A 19,206-nucleotide genomic window follows, 5' to 3' on the forward strand; every position below is an offset into this window, starting at 1 on the left:
AATTACAATAATCTGGTTCATTGATGTATACTCAATTCTTTGATCGAATTTGAAATAACTAAGAGCGCAAATCATAATTGAGAAAACCTGAATCAATTTCAATTCAGTAATTGATAAAAGAGACGAGAATATGTTGTTTTTGGTGTTTTAAATATGTTACATTAAAGCTATATTCAGCTTGTGCTGACGATTTGATATTTTATCAGTGTACCTAATTGAAACTTTTCTGATAAACCTTAACCAATTTTTGCTTATGCTACGAAGCCTGACAAGTTGTTGCTGAAATTTTAATCGCCAAAGAATTACCCATTAAGTAATTTCTGGTTTAGAACAGAAATTTAAAGAAAAAATAAATAAAAAGTTCTGGTTCTTGCCTTCCTTATTTCAAGTGGCCATGATTTTTTATTTTTATATATTTTTCACTAATTTACATCGTTGGGTAAGAGTTAAAGAAATTGGCCTTGAAAAAGAGTAATTATCATTTAATTAATTTCTGTGTCTTTCCTTTTCATTTTCCCTCGACCAAACTATTATTGTACAAGACCACAAGAAAACAACAGCTCCACTAGAATAGCCCAGAAACATAAAAAGGGTTTTTTCAATAGCAGTTCTATAAATGGAGAACTTACCTTGTCCTAGAGTTTGATTCTTGAGACATCTACTGATAAATGCACCATAAGTACTATCGAAGCATGTTGAAGTTCAAGGGTTAGGAGAAAAGCAGATATAATAATCACTTGATTTTATATGCACACTTACATTCATCAAAATACTTTGCTCATACTACAGCTGATATTGCTTCTGTTAAATAAGTAATATCAAACTACTAATATCCAAAGCTCGCAGGGGGTCCCAACTATTACAAGCAAGCCTTGCTCATCATTTCTTATTCTCCATTGGGCGACACTTAACCTTACAGGTGATGGAGATCTCGCTGAGCATTACCCAACCAACAAACCAGAAATTATATATAATTATATCTTTCACTTAATTACATCATATCATTGGTAGTGTGAAATTAGACCCTTCCAACTGGGGAAACGGGAGGATATTGCACATATCTAGCAGCAGTCTCACCTTGCAGAGGATTAGGGGCATTTATTCTCTCATTTAATATGGTTTCCCCCAAAGTTCTTTCTTGAGAAGACGTAAATGGTTCTGATTCTGAAAGCTCACAGTGTTTCCTACTATCCCAGACTGCTATACAAATGGAGAATGCTTGCATATGTGAAAGAGAAGAATTGAACTCAACTGAATAGATCCCATCTCTGAAAGGGGCCAAGCTGAAAAACGGCTTCTTGTCTTGCTCTCCTCCCTGTTAGTTATTATTAGAACATAAAGAGAAGTCAGCTGACATTTTCAATAAAATACAGTGTCTATTTTAGTTTACTTGACACAAGATCTATGATCATACCTGAAAGAAAAGTTCAAACTGATTAGAGACTGGAGAACCTTTCAACGAACCAGACCACTGGCTGAATTGGCTCTTATTAGAAAGAATCCGAAGTTTGCAACCTAAATCCCAACCACCACAGTCACATGCTCCACCTGATTTCCATCGTTGGATCAGTGATGAAGGTTCTCCTTTATTTGGCAGGCTGTGTACACCACTTGGAAGTATGACCGTAGGACTAATGTCTTCACTGCCCATAAATGGACACTTTTTCCCAGAATCAAAATCAGGTTTCGCCTCTGGCAGACACTCTTTCAATGGAGCCTCATGCAAGTTATTACGCTTATCAATCAGATACCCATCTCTGATTGAGCTTCTTTTGTTCCTTTTTGGGATCTTGACAACAATAGCTGCCTGCTCTTCGTTTGGCTGGAAATCTGATGCTTGTGGATTTTCCTGTCCTACATCCAAGGTAAGAAGAACAAATTCTCTGATGCTAAACTGATCCACATATGGCCTGGACAAATGAGAAAACTCTGAACCAGAGACCTTCATCTGGGCAACAACATTTGGGACATAATCCTGACCTTTGCCTTTGCCCTGATTTATCCACCGTCCATTCTTTTTCCTGATTTCTTGAATGGCAAAGAATGTGTAAATGCACCCATAATCACCCTTCCCTGAGGCACTCAGCATCTTCACTGTAGCTGCAAGAATGTTACTCTCATTATCCACAGCAAATGTGAACAAAGGCAACCCATTCTTAACTTGAACTCTGAGAAGAGCTTGAACTGGTGAAGATTCATTCTTTTTGCTTTGCGCCGAATCATTTGCATTGTTTGCGCAATGGCTGGCTGTGTCTGATTTCACTTTGGCCGACTGCATGGACAAGGCTGAATGTCTTAGCTGTTCTGATGATTTACAAGCGCTTTCTGCTAATATTGAGTCCTGTAATTGGTTGGTAAAATTGCGACAGTTAACTGCCTTCGGTTTCAGAATTGGGTCTAATAGTCTTCTCAAAGGGCTGGACCTGGCTCTGCTTTTAGCATTGAGCTTGTCACTACAAGAAGTATCAACACCAGAAGAAACAGGATTCTGTAAATCAGATTTTCCAGAACTACAAGTTAAGCCTGCCTGAGGTATAGAAGAACCCTCTTTAGGCCCAGAAATTTTGCCTGTCTTGCCCATGCTGAAGCTAAAACGACGGAAAGGTGAAGTGCTTCGTACTTTTTCAGAAGCAACCTTGCTTCCTTTCGGGTCTGATCCTCTGCAAGCCTTATTTGCAGAAGTCTTTACCAACGTTGCATTTGGCTTTCTCTCCTCTAGATTTCTGCTTCTGGAAGAATTACTTTCAATCCTTGTTGCACGAGGCACAGAACGAGATCTTTCTGATATTACGTTGTTACCATTTGCATCTAAACCTGTCACTTTAATCTGGGAATGTCTACTGCCATCAAGCTCACAAGGCAATAGGCCTGAAAGATGGAAATTGGAGCTGACTGCTGCATGATGGACCTCTTTAGATGTTTCGAGGAATGTCCTCTGACTAGGTTCTGCTCCTTTTTTACTTGAATTCATTGCTAAATTAGAAAGATTGCCTGCTCCTGAATGATTCGTTTTGGGCAAATCTCTTGGCAAAAGGAAGACAACTGCGTTTCCTTTTTCAGCAACATCTAGTTTAGCCCCAATTGGAAGAACTTCTTGTAACTTCTCAGCTTTCTTCATAACTTCACCAACTTGGTTCTTCATTTTCACCTTGTCATATGATGCCACATTATCTTTTACCCCATTTGGCACAGTTGAACCCGCTGAATCAATCTTTGGGACCATTTCTCTTCTCATGCATTTTTCAAGCTTGAATCGTGGATTAGTCTTGCAAAAAGATTTATCTTCTCTCAGGAACTTTCCCCGAGCATTGAAGCTGCTGCTCTCAGAAGCCTTGGGATCTTGAAACTTTCCAGTAGTTTCCCTGGTAGGTTTGTCAAATGGCAAATGGCCTTCTGCGGAGACTGACATCAGATGAGATTGCAGTGAAGGCCGTCGTAACCTTTGACGGGCAGGAGATAAACTATGACCTATGCTGGAAAGTGCTGATGATTCATCTGTAGAAAACGAGGAAGATGTGTTGCTGCTGGGGGAAGAGATACTACTTCTATGTAAGATCTGTTTATGGCTACATTGCCATTTTTCAAGGCGCCCCCACTCAAGGACCCCAACATTTAAAACTTTTTCTTGGGGCTTAACTCCTCTCTCCAGGTAACTTGGTAGCTTTGACATATACTTCACAAGCTCATCTTCTTCATTTGCCTTGATATCAGCATTTTGTTTTTTGTACTTCAATGAAGATTCAACTGACACCCCTTTTCCACCGTCAGCAATCTTTTGATGAAGATCAGCATATGACAAATTAGGCTTTTCAGGTTTAAACCTGGCTTGCATGTTGGCCCTATAGCTAGCTTGGGGCAACATTGTCTTCACAGAAATTCCAAAGGATTAAATCTCTTAAATTTCACTTGAGCTCTAAATGGCGTTCCATAGGTTGGATAGGTCTTAATCACTCCAGATCCTTTTAGCTGAACAGTTTTGACTCCTTTCACATTGATGCAGGCACCTGTGGAAATGAAAATAAGCATTGGAAAACAATGTTACAATCATATCAGAAACAGAAAACAACAAGTGTATCACATGCATAGTAGCATAAGGTTCTCGAAACAAGTGAGAGCTTATGATTCGGCAATTGGAGCAAACAAGAGAACACAATTCCTATAGCGGCAAGCATTGATTCATTTAAGTCTTAACCAATGGTGACGTTGTGAGATATCCCATTAAGCAAAAATCCCAATTGTATCAAACTTAGAGATGGTCATCTTCATGTGACAAAGGCTTGAGGGGTCTGCGAATGCTCAAAGAGGACGATACTTTTGATATAAGTGCACATGAGGTGACAACCAAATCCCCATACGTAAGGTGATGCAAGGGAAACATCCCAATCCCAATCATTATCATTACGAAATTAAAAATTGCAACAACGAACCAATCAAATCATGAACTTGCTTCACAAGTAATATCTTTTATAAAGTAAGCAATAAGCAGTGTAGTTCTAAAATTTACTACTATTTTTAAGTGAAATTCAACTATGCTCGGGAGCAGCGTTAAATCGATTGCGAAATTCCATGATTCCTAACTAAAACTTAAAAGCCATGAATTCTTTTTTCTTCAGAATTTTCCAGATTATCTAGTTAGTACTAATTCTCAATAAACACAGCTCAAAAGCCTCAAATCACTTCCAAAGTAACAAGTTTACTGCAAAATACACCTCAATTGAAAATTTTCCGCTTACAGTTTCCAAAATAGTAAAAGAAATGAAAATTCTAAACTTTTTCAGAACTCACAAGTTAACAAAATTAATAGAATATGGGTAAGACGAGATTGAAAACGAAACCAGAGAACCTTGATAGATAGTTAGTATAGAAATCGAGAGTGAGTGGTCCAGAAGAACAAACAAAACAAAAGATAATGAAAGCTATCCTTCGGATAATGTACATATGATGAGTCATCATCAAAATTCAAAACCGGTTAAGTTCAATGGAAACGACAAGATCGCCTTAAGCTTAAGCAAAACAACGGGCGCAATCATTTTTCTTTTCAAATTTCAAAACAGTAAAAGCCTCGTTTACTCCATCAAATTATTAAAACACAAAATCTTCTCCTTTTTTTGGAAAAGTACAATTCACGTCATAGTTCCAGTGTTATAAAAATTAGATTGCAGACGTGAGAGGGAGAAAAAAAGAAACAAACCCTTGTTGAAGTTTCAAGCATTCAAAACTTTCTAGTCAGAGTGAGTGTGAGAGGAAGAAACTTACCAGTCTGAAAACAGGAAATGCAGAACGAAACGGGCGGTCAGTAACGGAAAACGTGAAGGCCTCGAGGAAGAAGAAGGAGAACCTCGTTCGGCAGCACATTGAACAGTGAAATACGAAGAAAACTAACGAAATAACAGAGGATCAGAGGTGAAAAAGAGAGAGAGATAAAATCATTAAACGCTTAGAGCAATGACGAATCTCCTCGTTAAAAAAAAGAGCTTTAAAGCAACAAATCCCAATTCCTTTTTAGCTTTTCAGGTAACAAAAAGCTCAAAGTCGCAGCCAAGAGAGGGAAAGAGAAAGGCCCTATGAAGTATGAACGAAAGCTAAAATGATAGAAATTTTTTAATTGTTTTTTTTATTTAATTGCTGGAGCTCATTTATTTATTTATTTATTTCTCCTTTTCCTTTTGTTGTTTTCGGTTTTTGTTCTGCATGAAGTGATTGAGTCAAAGTGAGAGGGCAGAGAGTTAGGGGAGGGAATTGTTTGTATTAGGGTTTATGGAAAGTTAAGTCCTCTTTATTTGATCGGACGGTAGAAATAAAAGATTTTAGGAACAATTGTCAATTCAGCTGATCAGACCAGAAAGACCGGGGGTGGAGAAGGTCATGTACGGTTGTCCTTACTTTACAGAGTGTATTATATAAAAATATTTCATCTTTTTGGTGCACAATATAAAAATCTATATTATTATTTAACTTTTTTACTGAATTATTATCGTAAGTCAAACAAATCCAACAATAGTTTAATTGATAATTTGATCAAAAAACCTCATTTATTTTAAAAATAATAAATATTACTATAAATAAACTTTAGGGCTAAATCACTATTTAAGACTTAAACTTGATAATTTAGAGGTTTAAATTTATTTTATACAAATAAGACACTGAATTTGATAATTATTCTCATATTAGAGCTTAAATTTCAAGATTTTCAAGGACTAACATGGATAAAAGAAAGTCATATCTTAATATGAGAACATTTGTTAAATTCAAGAACAAAAAAAATTTTGAGCCCCAATAAGAGAAGAGTTGTCAAGTTTAAACCCCTTAACCCTAGATTTTAAAAAATAACTTCATAATAATTGTATTATATTTAAAAAATAAAAAATCGTTTATTTTATTCAAGATACTGTGATTTCTTCATGATTCTGATTGTCTTCCTTCCCACTTGTCTTTTGGATTTGGATAAAGAAATGTAAACAAATATTAATAGAAGACTTGATAATAAATTCTAATTTAATTAAAGTGAATATAAAAGTAATTAGTTTGAATAAATAAGGCAACAATATGAGTTTAAAATTTTAGAAAGAAACAAAATAAATAGGTTTTGAAGTCATTGAAACATTTTAAAGCGCGAAAAAAAGTGGGAGTTCCTTTTTAGAAATATTGCATGGGATTCCCTGTAAATGAAGCCCCAATACTCACTATGAATGTTAATTATAATTTGAAACATGCAAATATCATTCACTTTATTCATGCCATACTATGATTATCTACAAGAAAGAAAAAGATGCCATGCTTTTGATCCCGCGCCTGTTTTCAAAAGCCTCCACTTCCGCTCCAAAGCTTAAAGTAGTAAAAAGGAATATGCAAGAATATTTTGATCATTTATAAATTTTACATGTCTACGAAAAATAATTAAAATATAATGATGATAAAAAACAATACGAATAATTTCAGACTATACATGTACATGAATTATTAATATATTATTATTTAAAAAAGACACGTAATAACTTTTTTAAAGTTGATTGTGGAATTGTTAATGTACTCAATACTGATCCATTGATAGAAATGAAAGACATTTAATTCGATTCACTTTATTTTAATTAAATCATTTTAAAATCCAACATACTTTTTTGAGTTAAAAGTAAAACTTTAAAAAATGAATTTGAGTGAAATTAAATTAATAATTAAAATGTATTCTAATAAAGATTTATATATGACAAAGTTTAAATTAAAATGTTTTTTTATATAGTATTTAAATGAGATAAGATCACAGGATTTAAATTCATGTCAAAAATTTTAACTACAAGTATAAATTAAAATGTTTTTTATGCTATTTAAGATGTTTCTTTTAAATATATTTGTTATGATTAAGAAAAGCAATTGGTTTTAATATTTAAGCATTCGTAGTTTTGGAAGTTATTTTGCATGATCAAACACGAGTCAAATTGATCTAAGTTCAGCAAATCCACAATTTTGTGCAACTCGTCGGACCGAATCACCGAACAAGTTGCAAGATTTATATTCGAATGATCGAGGTTCTCTCATGAGGGAATATTAGGTAGTAGGGTCTGTAAGGAAATTAAGAGAATTTAGTCAAACCACCCAAAACAGTTATATATACAGCGCACACACACATATGTATATAGTCTTGTGGGAGATATGAAGCAAGATTAAATTTAAAAAATAAATAAATATCAACGTTTGTGATGCCTTTATTTTAGTTTTAATTTCTCAAGAATATTTAATTACGTTATTTAAATATATATATTGTTTGTAATTATAATTATATTTATACATATAGGTAGTTTTATTCACACATCAAATGAATTTAGATTGTGACTCGAATTTTTCTTTTGGTTCTTTACTCAAGTTTAGTGGCAACTCACTTATAAGTAGGGACGAATATTAAAGCGCATTCGGCACTAGTTCCTAAAAAGATGGATAATTGCCAAGGAAGAGGTGGATGTTATGGAATATTAGGAATGAAGATAATTTGTTGCCTTCTATTCTATTATCGGTTGGTTTATTTGGAAGAATAGAAATGGTTTTATTTTCTGTCATTCTAGTAGAAGTATTTTTGAACTTATCAATTTCACAAGGATATGGACAAAATCTTTGGAGACTAAAGAATTAGCTAAAGTTAATGTTGGCAATGGGTTTGTACATCTATGACAATAAGAAGTTGGCAATTACCTGAGGTAGAATGGGTTAAAGTTAATGTTGATGGTTCGGTGGCAAGGCAAATTCAGAAAGCGGCGGTTGAAGGGGTGGTGAGAGGGCCTAGCGGTGTTTAGTTGGTGGGTTTCAAAATGACAGTTGGGTTGACTGATATCTTACAAGTAGAAGTCAGAGTTGTTCTAGAATGTTTGAAGTTGGCTTGGGATCGAGGTTTCAGGCAAATTGAATTAGAATGTGATAGTGCTATGTTGATTGAATTCATTCGAAATGGTTGGGCATCAATGAGTAATGATGATAAAATTAGAGGCATTCATGGGTTGTGTTTGATACATTTGGAAGTTAAGTTCAAACATATCCAGGGGGAGGTTAATAGAGTTGCGGGTTGCACCGCGAAGGCAGATGGTGGCATGATGGATCAATTGGTTATTTTGGAGGAACCCCCTAAATATGTAAGAGAATTTTTGGAGGATGACATTCGACAATCGTTGCTGGTCACAAACAGAGCACATTAACTGCTCACGTTATCTTATATTTGTTATTTAAGTTTATATTTACCAAAAAAAATAATTCCAATTATGCTAAATTTAATAAATTATAAATTTATATATGATAAAATTATATTTTGACTTTAAAAATGAAAAATATATGTTTAATTCTTAAAAAAGGATAAAATCATAAATTGATATCTGAAAAATTTATATTTTGACCTCTCAAAAATATATAGGTTAATTATGGCCCCCTCCTGAAATTTTTTCTAGATTCTCCCTTACTTATCATCTAAAAAGTAATGAAAAATAATTTTGTATTAATATATATTTTTGTAAATTTTTGAATTAATCTATTATATTTTATCATATTAATAAAGAATATTGATTTTATTAATATATATTTAAAGGTTAATTTCATTGACCTAGAATAAATAGTCAAACATTTTTAATTTATTTAAAATTTATATGCATGATTTAAATGTTTTTAATTTTATAGTAATATAAATTATATTTTCTCTATTTAAAAAACCTGTATTAGCAAATATTTGTAAAAAGAAGAAGAAGAAGAAGGAGGAGGAGGAGGAGGAAAGATTCTCTTATAACAAAATTAAAGTCTAACCAGAGATTTAATTGGAAAAAAGAAACATTACTTTAAATATTTGGTCTAACTACCATGTTATAGTTCCTTATTGGTGTGCACATGTAGTTCTTTAAGTGTCAACTGACTAAACAGGCTTAAATAAAACACTAAGACATCCTTAAAAAAGGATAAGTTATTCCCACATGATCCCTTTTTTTTTTCTTTTTTTCTTTTTTCTGCTTTACAGCCTTGGAGATGATGATGGGAGGAGCTTACACAAATATATCAATTAATTTTCCTAAATTTAACAAGTGTTTATATAGTTAAAGTTAAAAAAAAAGGGGGTTAAATTTACTTGTATCCAATGGCATCTAAATGAAAAAAAAATATCTTAAACTTGGTTGAATTTCTTAAATAAAAGAGTAAATTATAAAAATAGTCAATTTTGTTTGTTTTAGATTATATTTTAGTCACTTATGTTTGAAATGTTATGTTTTAGTCACTTACATTATTGTTTTGTTACAAAATGGTCACTCTACCGTTAAGCTCCATTACCTCCCTAACTGCGATCTTACGTGGCAATCCAAATGTGTTTTAAATGCCAACTTAAATGTCCTACGTGGCAGTCCAAATTAAATTTATTTAATTAAAAACTTATTTTCATCCCAGCAACTGCACATCTAAGTTAGCATTTAAAACTTATTTGGATTGTTACGTAGGACTGCCATTAGGAAGGTACGGTAAAGTGACCACTTCGTAATAAAACCATAATGTAAGTTTTCAAATACAAGTGACTAAAATATAATCCGAGTCCAACAAAAGTGACTCTAAATAAGATTGGTTGTAACGACCCGATAGTCACGGGTGTGGGAAAGTGTATTTTTGAGACTCTATTTTCATAAATTGGACTCGTAAATATTTATTAAAAATGTTTACAAAACTAGTTGTGTAGTTAATTAGGTTTTGGTCAGGTGAATTTGCATAAATTAAGAGTAATTAGGTAAAATGGCTAAATTGCATAAAGGATAAAAGTTAAATTATAGATTAAAGAATAATTAAAAGGACTAAAGAAGCAATTAAGCCTTATTCCTACAAGTGGGTGGTAGTGATTGCATGTGTAAAAAATAATATACATATGTATATATTAATAAAATATGTATTACTTAATATTTAAGTAAATATATATAATATAATAAAGTAAATATAATAAAATAAACAAGTAAATGAAACAAATAAAAGAAAACAAACGAAACAGAAGGGAAAAAGAAAGAAAAAGGAAAGAAAAGGGGAAAGACCAAAGTTAGGGGTTTCAAACTTTCAAGCTTAATTGGTTAGTTAATTTAGTCTTTTTTTTTCTTGTAATTTTTATGTTTTTGAAATCCCGGTATTAAATACTACCCAACTCTTGTCAAAATTTTAGAAATTTTTGAGTTTTTAAGTGTTGTCTATGTTGAATAATTTTAGTATTAGGGACTAAATTGATAGATTTTTAAGTTAGAAATTAAAAAGGATTGAATTGTAAAATAAATTGTAAATTTTGAGTAATAGGGACTAAATTGTGAAAATTTTGAAATTTAGGGATTTAAGTGAAAATATGGAGTTAGTTTAAAGTGAAATTTGTGTGAAAATATAGGATTAATTGTAAAAGAAATAAAGTTAGTCTCAATTTAGGGACTAAATTGAAAATTAGGTAAATATTGAGTAAAAATTTAACATATGCAATATGAAATTGAATTGTGTTGTGTTGTGTTGTGTTGTATTGATGAATTTTATTGTTTTAATTCCGTAGCTAACGTCGTACCGAAACCTTCGACTAAAAAGGGAAAAGATAAAGTCGACGGGGAATAGTTTGGAATTTTCGGTTTGTATTTCTATAATCCGAATCTAGTTATTAATTGTTGTATTTTGATTTAATTCTTATGGTAAGTGGTTGAGGTGAGTATTTGACATTTTGGTATTGAAATAAATTAAAGTTGATGGAAATTTATTGAATTGTTATATATATATATATGATTGTATTGATTATTTGAATTGAATTGAATTCACATGTATATGTGATTATATGAAAATTTTATATTGGATATTGGTTGTTTTTGAAATGTGAAATTAAACCCTATTAACTGTATTGGGCTAAATCGGATATAGATGACATGCCATAGGATTGGAAGAGTTCAGAGATTTCTTTGACTTCGAGTCCATGAGACATTGGGTGTCAATTTACTACTTCAGATTAATTCGATGATGCACTGCGTGCCAATTTACTTTGGTTTATCCGATGAGACACTAGGTGTCAATTTATTACTTAAAGTTATCCGATGAGGCACTGGATGCCAAACTGGTGTGTTTTTGGTTGGATCCGTGTATCCGTCCAAGTCATGTTAATAGGGGTAAATAAATAATAAAGTTTTATAATTGATATTGAAATGACATTGTAATGACCTGATAGTCATGAGTATTGGAAAGTGTATTTTTAGGTCTCCGTTTTCGTAAAACGGATTCGTAAATATTTATTAAAAATATTTACGAAGTTAGTTGTGTGGTTAATTAGGTTTTGGTTAGGTGAATTTGTATGAATTAAGAGTAATGAGGTATAAGGACTAAATTGCATAAAGTGTGAAAGTTGAATTATAAATTAAAAATAAAAGGACTAAAGAAGTAATTAATCTTTATTTCAACAAGTGTATGGTAATAATAATTACATGTGTAAAAATAATATACATATACATATTAATAAAATATGTATTACTTAATATTTAAATATATATTATTATAATAATAACTAAAAGAATAAACAAAATAAACCAAAGAAAAAGAAACAAAGAAACAAAAACAATTAAAACGAAACAGAGGGAAAAAAGAGAGAAGAAAAAGGAGAAAGCTAGGGTTTTCAAAGTTCAAAGCTAAATTGGTTAGTCAATTTAGTTCTCTTTTTTAAAAAAAATTGTGTTTTTAGATACTACCCAACTTATGTCAAAATTTTAAAAATTATTGAGTTTTTAAATGCTGTCTATGTTGAATAATCAGAGTTTAGAGACTAAATTGATAGATTTTTAAGTTATAAATGAAAAATGATTGAATTGCAGAATAAATTATAAATTTTGAGTATTAGGAACTAAATTATAAAAATTTTGAAATTTAGGGATTTAAGTGAAATTAGAGAGTTAAATCTAGTTTAAGGTGGGAATTGACTGAAAATTTAGAACTAATTGTGTAGAAATAAAGTTAGTCTCAATTTAAGGACTAAATTGGAATTTAGGCAAATGTTGGATAAAAATTGAAATATTCAATGTGAAATTGAATTGTATTATATTGATGAGTTTTAATTCCATAGCTAATGTTGTGTCTAAAACCTCGACTAAGAAGGGAAAAGATAAAGTCAACGAGGAATAGCTCAAGGATTCTAATTATTAATTGTTGTATTTTGATTTAATGTTTATGGTAAGTAATTGAAGTGAGCATATGACATTTTGATATTGAACTAAATTGAATTCATTGTACATGTGATTATATGGAAAATTGATATTTGATATTGATTATTATTGAATTGTGAAATTGAAACCCTATTAACTGTATCGAGCTGAGTCGGATATAGATGGCATGCCATAGGATTGGAAGAGTTTAGGGATTCTTTGACTACGAGCCGATGAGACACTGGGTGTCAATCTATTATTTCAGATTAATTCGATGAGGCATTGGGTGCCAATTTATTTCGATTTAGCCGATGAGTCACTGGGTGTCAACTTATTATTTTGAATTATTCGATAAGGTACTGGGTACCAAATTGGTGTGTTTTGCTTGGATCCGTGTATCCGTCCTAGTCCGAGTCGTGTTAATAGGGGTAATTAAATGAAATGATACTATGATTGGTATTGGAAAACATTGAATGTGAAATCAAAATGAGACACATGGATTGTGTATCATATTGTGAAAAGCTATTTGAGATAGCAAATGATAGGAACTGAATATGTTATGAATGATTTGTTATGAACTAATTAATTGAATGGTTATTGTTATTGTATGATTAAATGTGCATGTTATATTAATTTTGCTTTTAAACATTCGGATTATAGAAATACCACTGAGTTTATACTCAGCGTACGATTTTGTTTTTCGTGCACAGGTTAGGAACTTAAGTGTGATCGCCGATTCAGCATCCATCAACGATCCCGATCTCAAACGTGGTGATGCATATTTCTTTTGTGTCGGCATGTACCTAGGGTGTCTAAATGTTAACTATTTTGTGGTTTAGTTGTAAACAATATTATAATTTTAATGTTGGTTGATATATATAAGCATGTGTTTGTGTTTGAAGTTTTAATATGGCATGTCAAATTAATGTTTAAGTGTTCATGATTTAGGTAAAAATTTGATTGAAATTAGTATGTTTATAACATGGATAAAATGATGTTTAAATTAATATATTTTGATAATATAATTGTGGTACCTATGAGGATACAATGGTTAGACATTTAGGTTGATTATTTTGACATGTTTTGAAGGTATTTGATTGTGCTTTGAATTGGTTGAATGAATGATTTTTGAGTTGCTTGGTGTCTAAGATAATGATTTTTGAGTTGCTTGGTGTCTAAGATTGTAGGGATTGGTAAACTTGTTGTTTAAGGTTCTTTTTGAGTCCACACGCCCAGATACACGGCGTGTGACTGGATCGTGTGAGACACACGGCTAATACATGGGCGTGTGGTTTGGCCGTGTGTCCCCTGCAACTTTAAAATTTTAATGTAACGCCTCTAACCCGTATCCATCATCGGATTAGGGTTACGATGCATTACTAAATAAGATACAACTTTCAACATGTCACAAAGCCATACAAGAAATGTACATTAAAATATTAAGTAAGAATTATGTATTATCACACCGATTCAATAAAAATCCCTGATGTAATTAAAATCCTTACGTTCAGCTGTTCACATCAATGTATATTCACACCTCGCTAATTACCATGTACTCAATTCGACTAACCTATTTAAGCTCATTTAAAAGACAAATATACATCATTATAAAAGACCCAAGCTTGCGCTTGAACTCCTAATGAGCCATTTCCAAATAACCATATTTCAATATCATTACCAGGCTAAGAAATACATGTTCGATCATTATAACACAGTACCTATAACATTTTTATACTTTATTGACATTCATCAATTCGCATACTTATCAATTTAAATATGAACATCAAGCCGAATCATATATTCACATATATTTTAAATCAAACATATTTTAAATGCACCACATGATCTTACGATATTTCTGAATACTTAATTATTACATAGCATAATTAAAAATTCAATTAACATGTCAAAACTCATAATTAAATATCACCTTAATATTCAACTCATGTATCAAGATCTTAATAACTAACTTAAACAAAAAGAAATGTCATATACGTATAACTTTAATATTTCATTCGGTTGCAAGCTCAATTCATGCTCCAATATAATCAATTTCAAATATAAAAATTATACACATCAAATATCCATTTAAAAATCACATAAACTCAACTTAAACAAAATGATCATGGATAACTCATTTTTTTTAAAGAAAACAAACTGAACCTGTATAACCAAATTACACCCAAACATATTATCAATACAACTCAAATCAAATTATCCTACACTTCCAAAATTTATAGTCAACTCAATTAATTACCAATTCCATACATTCCACGCATATTATATATATATATTTATATATCATATCATTCACCATATTATCAACAAAACATAGCTACCATATATTACATATAAATAAGCCATAGTCGAAATTATAAAATTAAACACTTAATCAAGAACCCATAAATCAAAAACCAAAACAAATACTAATGATTAAAGACAAGCCATTTTTCGCATGGCTATATACATACAAGTCCCAAAATCAATTATTTCATCCAAACTATACATGCCATAATCTCAAATTTTAACTTAGTAAAATACCGAAGAAAACAGTCGATAGTGTGATAGGCTTGCTGATGATCCCCGAGCTCGTAACACGACTCCAAAATCTATAAAACCGAGGTAAACAAAAATACACATAATAAGCTATAAAAGCTTAGTAAGTCTTAAGCAGAAATTCAAATATATATTTATATATTAATACTTATTCCATCATTAAGTTAAAATAAACCAAAGATCCTAATATTTTGTATCATATAACGCTTTAATAAAATCACATTAAATTTTCATATAAACAAACCATATGGCCAAATACACATAAATATTTAGCAAAGCCAAATATTCAATAAATCATTATGCCAAATTATGTTTATACTCAAATGGTTAACTCATACTCTATATTTCATTTGAAACTATTATCAAATTAAAAATAATCAACTTACCTTAACACAAATTAAGCAAATGGCTAACACATACCTGAATAATTTAGCTTTCTTAACACCTTTATTTGCTTTTACTATTGCTCACATAAGATTTATAGAACATAGAGCCTTGCATAAAACACCGGCATAAAGCCTGCTAGGCACAAAGCCTGATACATTTCACCGGCATAAAGCCTGCTAGACATCAAGTCTGAATTAATTCACCGGCATCAAGCCTGCTAGGCATTAGGCCTGAAAATCTCAGATACAAAGATGATCTTTCGTATAATTTACAACATTAAAATTCAGTTCAAAGAATTTGTAACCTATATTCGAACCACACACATATGTCTGTAAAATTCATACATTAAATTCAGCTCAATAACTTTAAATATATATATTCGAACCGTATGTGCATATATATATATCAGAATATTAAGTTCAACTCAAAGAACTTGTATCATACATTCAACTTTATTTATATATTTCATAACTTTAAATTCAACTCAAGAAATTAAATCTTACATTCGAACTACATATCCATGTAAATTCTACTATTAGTTTCATATCATTGAACTTAAAGCATACTTTAGTTAATATACATGTAATTTATACCATTAATATTAACCTCCCAAAATCAAATTCTATGTTCGGCTTTCACATAGAAAAATCATCAAATTTTATTCAATTTATATACTTTTAGTTCCAGCTTACTAAATGTATGATAGATATATTTATATAAATTCTAAATTAATAACATTTAAATTGCTATTAGACTTACCTCGTATATCGACGGACACAGTCGACTACTCGACTACTTTTGACTTCCCCCGATCCAACTCCGTTTTCTTCGTTTCTCGATCTAAACATATTAAAAATTAACTCTTTTATTCAATAATTCATTTAGTTTAGTCCAAAAACACACAAATGGGTAAATTACCAATTTGCCCATGACATTTCACACTTTTTACAATTTAGTCTCTACTTCAAAAAAAATATAAAATTAACAAACTTTCATTGTACCATAGCTTAGCCGAATGTTCAATAAGCTCATGTAAGTCGATGCATGACATATATTTCACATTTTAGTCCCTCAATTTACACTTTTCTTAATTTCGTCCTTAATACACATTTTTATTAAAAATTACTAATTAAAACATGAAAAATCTAACAACATATATTTATTTTCCATCATCTAACAACAAAAACAATAAGCTCTCTTCAATGGCATATCACAAAATACACAACCAATTCAAAAATTCAAGCATGGGCTTTAAAGATAACTTAGCAACGATATCAAAAACGTAAAAATTATCAAAAATCAAAACAAAACTAACCTTGAATTAAGCTTGTAAATTGGCCGAACCTAGCTTATGTGTTTTTTTTTTCTTTTTGTTTTCTTTAGTTTCGGTTTTAAGAGGATGAAGAATAATGAATTATATTTTGATATAATTTAACATATATTAACACATTACTAGTTTACTTATTTAACCTTTGTTTATAAAATTTATATACCTTATAATACAAGGTCATTCTTGACCAATACCACCCACTTACTTAATAGTGGGCTAATAACCTATTAAGGACTCCATATTAAAAAGGCATTAGCAATTTAACACTTTACACATTAACTAGCCTTTTTATTTTTTTACGCGATCAAGTCCTTTTTCTTTAATTAAGCACTCAAACCATAATATTAATTCACGAAACTTTCACACATGCAAATTCACACATAATAAACACCAAATAAAATACTAAAATATTTTTTTCAGACTCGGATGTGTGGTCCCGAAACCACTATTCCGATTAGAGCCAAAACCGGGTTGTTACATTTAAAACATAATGCTCAAGTATTTTCACATTGGCAGAGACACGGGCATGTGTTTCAGCCGTGTGTGGCATACGGCCTAGCACACGAGCGTGTGACTTTGCCGTGTGAACCCTGTACCTTAATATTGTAAGTCAGTATGCTCACACGGCCTAGCACACGGACGTGTGGCTTGGCCGTGTGACATAAGTCGGTGAGCACCCAATTTTAGACACGGTTTAAGGCATGAGTGTGTCTCTTGACTGTGTGAGCCACATGGCCTGGCCACAGGCGCATGCGTCCCTTATTTCTTTGAGAAATTTTGATGTTTTCGAAAAAAATTTTTGAGTACTCGGTTTAGTCCCGATTTGTTTCTAACACATATTTTGAGTCTTGAGGGCTCATAAAAAGGACAATATGATTTATTTACAATATTTTTTGTTAAATGGTATGAAATGTTCGTATTTGATCTAAAAAATCCAGTAATGCTCCGTAACCCTGTTTCGACGACAAATAAGGGTTAAGGGGTGCTGCATACATAGTATGAGAAATGAAATTGATATAGTGAATTGAAAATAAAATGTGAAATATGTTGTAAATACATGGAATACATGAGTTAAATACTCATGAATTGAATATGGAAAATTATTATATAGCAAGTGATGAAAATTGAATATGGTATATAATGATGTATTCATGAATTGAGTATTGCATGACTAATGCCATTATACGAATAAATATGGTTTGATATGTGAATAACCATTTATATAGCAATTGTGTGAATTAGGATATTGTTTAAATAAAAAAAATTATAGTCATGATACTAGACATTAATATGTCCTTATAATTTTAATTGTGCTTATTATACTATTTTGTCTTTAAATATTTGGATTATAGAAATACCATTGAGTTTTACTCAACGTACGATTTTATTTTTCGTGCGCAGATTAGGTACAGTGATTTTGACGGGTTGTAATTGAGGTTGTGAGCATCTATCTCACTACATCTCCAAGTGCCAAGAGGGTTTGTTTCAAAAGTTTGAATAGAATGACATGTATTTAGGAAGACCAAGTGTGTTCCAAGTAGTAAGGACACAAATATAAGTTATGAAAACTTAATTTTTTTTAATGTTCAAATATATTAGTGATTAGCCAAAATCACTTTGGCACAAAATGTAATATTTTTATATCAAGTTTCTTAGATCGAATCGGATATAGGAGTGTTAGTATAAATATGAAATATAGGTATATATTTTGTAGGGTTGTTTTGCTTTTCATTTTTTATGATATATTTATTGGTCAAAGGTTTTAGTTTCTATAATACTTCAAAAATTAAATATATAGTCGACATCCAGTACAAAATTCAAATAATATAATTAATAAACAATATGTTTTCATATTAACAATAATTTTAAATTAAAAAGAATAATTTGTGATGCTTAAAGTTGGAGAAGTAAAAGTACTGATGAGTAAAATTTGTTTCGGTTTGAAAAAATAATTTTTTTAAATTTTTTTGAGTTAATCAAATCTAGTTATTCGAGTTTCGAATTTGAGTTAAGTTGAATTTTACGATTCGAATAACCTAAATAATTTGAATAATAGATTTGTATAAATATCGTTTTGGTCCCTGACAATTTTTAAGATAAGCAAATTTGTCTCTCTCTCAACAAAAAATATAAAAAATTTTTCAAAAATTCAAAATAATTAAAAGAATTCCAAAATTTATATTTTAAAAATATAATTTTGTTAAAAAGTCTAAAGAATATATAAAGAAAGTTTAAATTTCAAAAAAAATTCTAAAATAATAATCTTAAGGTATAAATAAGTTAATTAAT

At 31.0% G+C, this 19,206-nt stretch overlaps 1 protein-coding gene and 1 long non-coding RNA gene across 3 annotated transcripts; both read right to left on the reverse strand.

The window, feature by feature from the left end:
* Positions 1-725: 725 nt before the first annotated feature.
* Positions 726-5,922, reverse strand: LOC107906590 (uncharacterized). Of its 2 annotated transcripts, none has more exons than XM_016833628.2 (3): positions 5,257-5,922; positions 1,415-4,004; positions 726-1,315 (listed from the first exon to the last, which is right to left on the reverse strand). In XM_016833628.2, the coding sequence occupies exons 2-3, from the start codon at positions 3,860-3,862 to the stop codon at positions 1,019-1,021; spliced, it is 2,745 nt and encodes a 914-aa protein (XP_016689117.2). In that variant the 5' UTR covers positions 3,863-4,004; positions 5,257-5,922; the 3' UTR covers positions 726-1,018. The 2 variants fall into 2 exon arrangements, with proteins under 2 accessions (XP_016689117.2, XP_040949406.1); XM_041093472.1 differs by lacking the exon at positions 5,257-5,922 and adding an exon at positions 4,786-4,867.
* Positions 5,923-14,963: 9,041 nt separating this feature from the next.
* On the reverse strand, positions 14,964-16,995 carry LOC107903248 (uncharacterized). Its single transcript, XR_005913812.1, has 2 exons — positions 16,903-16,995; positions 14,964-16,427 (listed from the first exon to the last, which is right to left on the reverse strand). It is a non-coding gene; the product is annotated as an uncharacterized lncRNA (long non-coding RNA).
* Positions 16,996-19,206: the final 2,211 nt, after the last annotated feature.

This window comes from Gossypium hirsutum, chromosome D05, assembly GCF_007990345.1.
Source record: "Gossypium hirsutum isolate 1008001.06 chromosome D05, Gossypium_hirsutum_v2.1, whole genome shotgun sequence".
Classification (NCBI taxonomy): domain Eukaryota; kingdom Viridiplantae; phylum Streptophyta; class Magnoliopsida; order Malvales; family Malvaceae; genus Gossypium; species Gossypium hirsutum.